We start from the raw sequence: 8,326 nt of genomic DNA, 5'->3' as shown, positions 1-8,326 counted from the left end.
TGTAAAGGGGCACGCAGGGTCATGTGCCCCCCTTTCCCCCTTTCCCCCCCCTCCCGATTTCTGTCAGGATTTATATTTTTATTTCTTTTTTTGTGGGGAGTGGGTTCAAAATACTGCCAGAACCTTTACATTGTGCCTCCCCTCTCCCCCACTATCAACATGTCACCTCTGAGTGTTGGTATTCCCACTCGAGCTGGAGCCCAGGCTATGAAACCTGGCAAGGGGGATGGGTCTCAGAGCCTGTCGTCCAGCCCAAATTGGAACATCTACACTTCTATTTTTAGCTCTGTAGCATGAGCAGGGCCGAGGGGGGGGAAGACGGTATAAATTACCGGGGCTCAGCGGTCCGGAAGGGGGCCCAGGGCCTGGCTTCCCCCCCCCTCTCGTCGGCCCTGTTTAGCCGGTCCGCCGTTGCTGGGGGGCCCGAAAAATTTATTTCACCAGGGCCCGAACCTGCTCTCGGCGGCCCTGAGCATGAGCCCCACAAGCCCAGGTCAATTGACCTGGACTCTGAGACTGGCTGCCGGGGGGGGGGGGGGGGGGGGAAGCGGGGAGGGGCTGCACCCAAGATTGCTAAATAGTTTTTGTTTTCTTGTAACTTTCTAAAAGTTATCACACCTTTTTTGGCTGAAGCTTTCCATATTTTGTCTCTGCTCCAAAATAGATTATTGTGCACTCATTGTCATCCAGCGTTGGGTTGAGTGAACCCTTTTCCCCATGGAAAAAATAATTCTAACTACATTTTTTTTCAGCCAGGCTACAGGCAAGACTGAAACTTGTCAGAGACATAGCCCTCAGTGGGGATCATGTGCTTTTTTTAGCTTGGAAATAAAAAAGGGTTTTGATTTAACAAAGTAGTGAGCGTACAAAAATGATCTACTGAACAAATTCAGCAGACAATTGTGTTAAGTTGTAAGGTGAGCCACTTAAGAGGGATGCACTATGTGTGAATGCACAAACTTGGGAATTGCACGCTGCCTGATTGTGTCTTCTGAATATAAAACTTCTAATCTCCTGGTCAGCTTTCCACTCCCCGTTTTCTTCCCTAAAGTTTTGATTATGAATGTGTGATCACATGTCATTCAAATATGCCAGGCTCTCAAGTTTTGCATTGGGACCTCCAAAGTCCAAGAGTTCTAAAGTCTGTGATCAGAGAGCTGGTCCTCAAAACTGCTCCATGCCTCCCCCGTTTGGATTGTGAGGTTCTCAGTCACTTCCCTTTCTGGGTATTGAGACCAATCTCTGTCCCACTTGTCCTTATGGGAAGCATTTCCCAAGTCTCCTCCCAGATGACTTCATGCCTCACCTGTTCCTATAGTAAGTGCACACTCCTTGAAGTACACATATATTAATGCTGAAGTTAAAGAAATTCACACTTCAGAGAGGCATCAATACAATACTTATGAGACACCTGTCTGCACCTGGAGGAAATGCACATTTGTGCAATTTAATTCAGGGTTTTCTTTCTGCCAAAACTTTATTTTAAAAACAATCCAAACTAGGAAATTAAATTAAACAACTATGTTAACACAATATTAAACTCACACACATTTAAAAATGAGTATGTGTGTGTGTATATATATATATATATATATAAAACCATATACACACATTCACATACTTATAAATATATACTTTGACACACAACATTTTTGTTTATATCAATACCAAATGTGTGCAGACTACAATGTAGACAGAGTACAACATTTAATTTGAACTAGACAAATCTGGCTATCGCTGCGAATAAGCATTTCGGACCAGTAGACATCTGTGTAGTCTGAAAGCAACTGAAACTTATTTATTTATTGTACAGCTGGCTACCACTGAAATTCTCTCAGTGAAGTTTTGGCCGAGAACAGTCTCAGAGCCAATTTTTAATAAAAACACTGGGTTTGCAATATTTATATGGTACCTCTCCCAAGCTCAGTTATAATTAGGATTCAGTTTAATAATAGTATGTCTTAAGACTATATCTTGGAATGCCTCCAGATTAACCATACTCTGGTAGCTAGAACTTTTGGCCAATTTAAACATATTTGGCCACTAGCACCATCACAGGACTAATTTCCATAATGATGAATACAAGATTATATTCTCCAAAAAAAATTTTTTTTAAAGTTTCCCTACCTCTAGGTAGGTTTCTAGATTTAGGACAATTTATCCCTGATTTTCTTTTGTTTCTGTTTTTTTTCAAGAGTAATATCCTGAAGAAATTGAAGTACTCTATAATTCAGTCTTTTCCCCACCCACCCAGTAACCTGCCTCAGCTAGCCCAGTTGCTAGAAGGAACATATAGTGAGTTAATTGCCTGATGGTAGAGCGATATAATCTTTACTTAATCTATTTAGTGTTTAGAACTGTAAACTTTAGGGGTATCTCAGTTAATTGAGCACTAATATATTATAGCTCTTGTGCTAGAATTTGACACAATGCAGTAATTGAACTCTCACTGGAGACTTAAGAAAGCCTTTGAAAGTGTCAGAGAATTGCCAACTGAAGCTTCTTAAAGGGTAGTTAGCATCTGCAATAACCAAAGTATTACAACCACACCTCAACTATTTGAGATTTTTAATTTGTAAAATCCCTGCAGCAACGGTACCACTAAATATATTTTTCATCGTGCTGCAGAAAGGATTTGTACTTCCTTTCCTAGGTTTTTTTTTTTCCAAAAAACACTGCAAAAATGCATTAGCTCCCCTTCAGAATTGTTTATGAAAAATTATGTTCAGACTCTATAGCCAGTATTTTAAAAAAGAGCCTAACATTTTTCATATGCAAATATTTCTAAAAGAAGTTACCAGAGATGCAGCTGTCACAAAGATTGTGATGAATTCTTTTAAACTACTGTCATTCTACCTAATACCTAAAGTTAGGCTCCTAAAGCTATGGCTTATTTGTCAAAAGTGCTGAGCACTCAGCAGTATCCACTGAGGTCAGTTCTATGCCCCTGGGGCATTCTCCTTGGTTCCTGTGAAGGGGGAATCCTTAGAAGGCCAGTTAAGCTGCAGGTGTAACGGTGCTCACAATCTGCCCTCCTGCCCCAACTTCAATAGAACTTAGTAAGGACTGTAGAATTAGGCTCCGTTATGCAATTGTAACAGGGGGTGAAGAAAGCTCAGGCAATATTCTGTATAACTGTACACTCCCATTCTTCCTGCTTACCTGAAACATAGGCCAAAGTTGTGTCTTTTGGGGACTTTTCAGAAAGCATTACACAGAGTTAAATCCCAGGGCTATTGTATGTAAAACCTTCATAAACAGATGTTAACAATTCCCAGTCAATTTCAAAGACAGAGCAAAATACATTTTCTTAGTAAAAAAAACATTTAACGCACACAAAACACATTGTATATAGTATGAAATATTGTAATAGTATTTGGAATACTATGAATAACTTTTAAACACAAGCTATTAGACAGTAAATCTACAGCTGTTCCTTATATAGACTTTCCATCCTTCAGTTTCTGTTACTCACATTCCAGTATAAGGCTTCAGCATAAAATTTTCTATGCTTTAGCACACACATCATAACACATTCCCCTCTGATCTTCTTTCAGAGATGACTTCTCAGTATTTATAGTGTGCCCATAGAGTGTGTGTCATTTGGACCCATCAGAGCTTGAGAAATGGCAGCATCTCAGCCCTTTCACTTCAGAACTCTGTCAGAAAACAAGCCGTCGGGGGGGTGGGGGCTCCACAGCTTGCAGCATCCCAGCCCTTGGCTTAATAGCTGACTGGTTTTCTCAGTTGGTAGTGAAACGGAAGTCTATATAGCCTGTCTCCAAAGTGCTATAGGGATTGCGAACAGCCCCCACAACAAACACAATTCTTGGTCCTGCATTGATCTGAGTCCATGGGGCTGTTTCTAAATATTCTATTTATAATATTCTGCACCCCCTCCCACACACATACACACAGTTTTGCTCTTTGGTTGGCTCAGCTCTCAGAGGATAACGAAGAAATGAACTCTCAAGATGAGTTGCCCACAATGAAAACTTCATATATAGCCTCAGAATAGCTACGAGGCATGTCTGGTAACTTCTACACCCTGTTCTGGAAGTTTTGGGGTCTTTTCTAACTGAGTGACCCTGCCCTGCTCTCTGCTTATGTTCAAAGTCACAGAGTATCCCACTAAGATCCAAGTCCCCTACCCACGGCTTCTCTTCCCCTCCCCAGGAGAAACAAGTCTAATGCTGCGGTACAAAGCATATGGGTTACATAATGACAGTCTGCTCTCAAGAAGAGGAAAGGGCTTTACTTTTAAAGTAATATTTAGATTTTTTTCATGGGTGTGTCTCTTTTGAGCTTTATATAACTTCAGGCATTGCTTGGTTTTAATTATAAAAAGTTCATACTTTGACAGCAGACTAGAACTGCTCATCTTCACAACAGCTCTCAAAACCAAGTCCCAAATTGTGAATGAAGCAGCCTTTACTTTGAAGAGTAAAACAGGGGAGCAGTGGGGAAGAGGACAGAATACAAACCCAAAGAGAAAAACATTAAGAATATTTATGAATGTGTACATTATAATGACTGATCATATCTTTTCAGGTAAAGTATCAAGAAAATATGGTTCATCTGGGTGAACATAAATGGACGCATGTGTTCCCTTTTCTGGTGGTAGGTATTTAATTGCCTAAGGTATAACCAACTTGCAAAGATAGCTGTCATTAGTGTGTGTGGGGGGGGAGGTGGGTTTGTTTGTTTGTTTTTAACTTTAGTAAATTAACATAGCACTTCTACAAACAATTGAAATGACAGGTTCCTGTCTCAGTTTAGCAGCCCATTCCTGTTCAGCAAAGCATAAAGCATGTGTTTAACTTTAGTCCCATTGACTTCAACAGGACCTAAGCATGCGCTTAAATGCTTCACTGAATTGGGGCCTCAGTACTTACATAGTAGTAAACTGAATCAACCCTGCAGTTTTAGGGCGCCACTCATTTTGCTGGAATGTGTGTTTTAAAACACCCATAATTCATTCTATCTTCACTTCCAGGCAATAGCATTAAGGATGTTTTGCACTAAAAGTCAATCCATCAGCCTTCCAAACCCTAGCTGTTTGGCAAGGATAACATGTTTGCAATAGGAAAACTGGTTGATTAAATTAAATATTTTAAATGTTTAACCTTTCGTGACAGGTGTCACTGGTGTACTCTGCTAATGCTGAATATTCTAACTGTGGTGAAAATGAATACTATAACCAGACCACTGGAATGTGCCATGATTGTCCCCAGTGCAAGCCAGGAGAAGAGCCTTATATGGTAAATTCAGAGTCTCAATCTTATTGTGAAATGCCACACCCGAGGCTGAAATAGGAAAAAATGGCCTACAAAAATTAAATATATTGTTCACAATGGATTGTTTTTACATTGGGTATAAGTTATGAAAATGCAGTTTAGTGTCTCTGTGCACTGCTAAACAGAAGTGGTTATGGATCTCAGATATCTACTACGGATTGTACCAAATTTATGATGCTCAGCAGACTGCAATGCCCCTTGAAATCCTTGGATAAAAGATGCTGTACAAGTGCAAAGGATTCTTGGTTCTTTAAAAAGTATTATTCATTTTTTAAAGATAGACATGATTTCTAACATGATTTTATTATATTTGTATTGTAGAGAGAAAGGAAAGAAACTGAGACCCAATCCAGGAAGCATTTGAGCACATGCTTAACTTTAAGCCTGTATGACTACTCATGTGCTTAAATGCTTTGCTGGATTGAGGTCTTACTCTTTTATGCTTCTGTAAACCACAGCCCACAAATAATTTCTTAAAAGTAATACTTTAAAACAGTTCTTATGTAAAAAAATTATACACACACACAATTTTGCCAGTAGTGTCATCTTGGTTCCCATATTTCAGCTAATCAGCAATTTAAAAACCTGACATTAACATTGGAGATTTTGTGTGATGAATAGTGTGGAGTGCTTGCTGACCCCACACACAGAGAATTTAATTTTGCTTTCCTGCTACAATACTTTGGCATTAAAGAAACTTGGAAGCCTCTGCAACATTTTAAATTACAGTTCCCAAATAGCCATTTAATTTATAGCAGATAATTTGCATATTAAAAAAATAAATTACTGAAAACCTTTTTAATAGGCTAAACTTCCAATTGTAAGTTTTGCACAGTTGCTAATCCTGAATAAATATGTTTGTAATAACCAGTTGGTTTTAGTTCAGAACACCAGTGATGTTTTATTTAATCTAAACTGAATGCTCATCTGGGAAATCAGAGTTAGGGGGTTACTGAGTATCATGCAAACATTGCCATAAGAGAAGCACTCGGAGCCTCTTCCCTCCCCACCAATTAAGAGATCTCTGATATTCCTGCTGGAACAATAATGCTTCACCCACTTTTTTCTGCTTTAATCCCTAATCTTCAATGTCCTAACTCAGGGGTAGTCAATTGTTTTTGGCAAGGTCCAAATTTCTTGATCAAGGTATAGTAGAGATCTAGTCTCCAGATAAAATAATAAACAAAACCCAATAATAATAAGTACATAAAAAGATTTTGGGGTCCATTCAAAAGTGTTTGGGGGTCCGGATTTTGTCCCCAGTCTGCCTATTGACTACCCCTGCCCTAATGTATAGTCACCATCTTTCCAGTTGAGGAGTGAATGAAACTCACTTCTGAGTCTGTCAGGAATATAATATAAATGGCTAAAGGGGGTCGCTTTTGAGAAAAACAAAAGTGTCTCCCCTTTCCCTTCCTAAAAATCACATCATGCCATCTCCATATCATTCTTCAGCCTTATCAGTACAGACACTAAGAGACTGAACCACAAACTTGGCTCTCCTATTTGGTATTCCATAGCACTACAAAGCCATGGGGCCAGACTAGAGCGTTCTCTTTTCCTACATGGTAGCACTGACTGCAGTTCTATCATACAGTGTCTGTCTGTTGTTATAGACTTGTGGCTATGGCACCAAAGATGAAGACTACGGCTGCATTCCTTGTCCGTCTGAAAAGTTTTCTAAAGGAGGTTACCAGATATGCAGGCGTCATAAAGATTGTGAGGGATTTTTTCGAGCCACTGTCATGACACCTGGTGATACAGAGAATGATGCAGAATGTGGGCCTTGTCTCCCTGGGTAAGGATATAACCATGAATCTTTACAGATGTGTCCTTCAAAGTGCTCCGAATGTCTTTTCCCCACTGACACCTCTGACATCTTCCTATTTCCTCCCCACCTGGTTATAAGTACTATGTCAATTAGTCATAATTTATGGTAATTGTAAAAATAATAGATGTCAGTATTTGAAAGCTTTTGAGTAGTTGTAGTAGTAGATAGGAGTGTGCCTTTAATCCCATTGAAATGCAATAGACTGGAGGAATATTTCTGAGGGACAGAATGGGAGAAAAAGATTATATTTCCCCCTTAAAAACAGAGAATGAGACTCCTCTGAAAAAGACCAGCTGTCAAGCGTGGCAATAAGCAGTATTTAGTAGTTCTGTAGTACAGCTGTCTAAGATATGTCCATTCTGAAAAAAAAAAAAAAAATGAAGGCAGCAAGTCTCAGAGGCTGGGTCAACTGACTTGGGCTTGCACTATAGGGCTAAAAAAATACCAGTGTAAACGTTCCCACTTGGGCTGGAGCCCAGGCTCGGAACCACCTTCATGCCAGGTTTCAAACCCAGGGCTTCAACCCAAGTGTTAATGTCTACACTGCTATTTTTATCCCCATAGCATGAGCCTCAGGCTCGGAGACTTGCTACTTCTGGGTTTTTGATTTTCTTTTTTGCGTTGTAGATGTACCCTCAAGGGCTACTAAAGCCATATTACCTATTATTAACACACTCTCAAGATTAAAAATAATAATATTACTTAGCGGATACTAGTCACTTATTATAGGAAGGCAGCACTAGAAGGGATTAAAAACAAGGAATTCATAGAGAATGTCATATTGGTTTGAAATGAAGATAGAATAGATGCCATGTATTAGGGCTACCTTTTATTACTATTTTGAGCTCTACTGAGAACAGATAGCATAATTCTGAAGGGGAGAGGGAAATAAAAGTGATAGAACAATCACCAAATTAAATATATTAGAGATGTTCTCTTAGATATACAGTAGAACCTCAGAGTTACGAACACCTCGTGGAAGGAGGTTGTTCGTAACTCTGAAATGTTCATAACTCTGAACAGAACATTATGGTGGTTCTTTCAAAAGTTTGCAACTGCACCTTGACTTAATACAGCTTTGAAACTTTATTAGGCAGAAGAAAAATGCTGCTTTCCCTTTATTTTTATAGTAGCTTACATTTAACACAGTCCTGTACTGTGTTTACTTTTTTTTTTTTTTTTTAATCTCTGCTGCCGC

General features: G+C 39.3%; 1 protein-coding gene across 1 annotated transcript in view; it reads left to right on the top strand.

The window, feature by feature from the left end:
• Window positions 1-4,569: 4,569 nt before the first annotated feature.
• EDAR (ectodysplasin A receptor) overlaps window positions 4,570-8,326 on the top strand; it is a 39,567-nt gene continuing 35,810 nt past the window's right edge. The window contains exons 1-3 of the mRNA XM_065423691.1: window positions 4,570-4,620; window positions 5,139-5,261; window positions 6,914-7,095. Of these exons, the coding sequence (XP_065279763.1) occupies window positions 4,570-4,620; window positions 5,139-5,261; window positions 6,914-7,095 (356 nt within the window). The remainder of the gene's footprint in view (window positions 4,621-5,138; window positions 5,262-6,913; window positions 7,096-8,326) is intronic.

This window comes from Emys orbicularis, chromosome 1, assembly GCF_028017835.1.
Source record: "Emys orbicularis isolate rEmyOrb1 chromosome 1, rEmyOrb1.hap1, whole genome shotgun sequence".
Taxonomy (NCBI): Eukaryota; Metazoa; Chordata; order Testudines; family Emydidae; genus Emys; species Emys orbicularis.
This window is presented reverse-complemented; position numbering and strand designations above follow the sequence as displayed.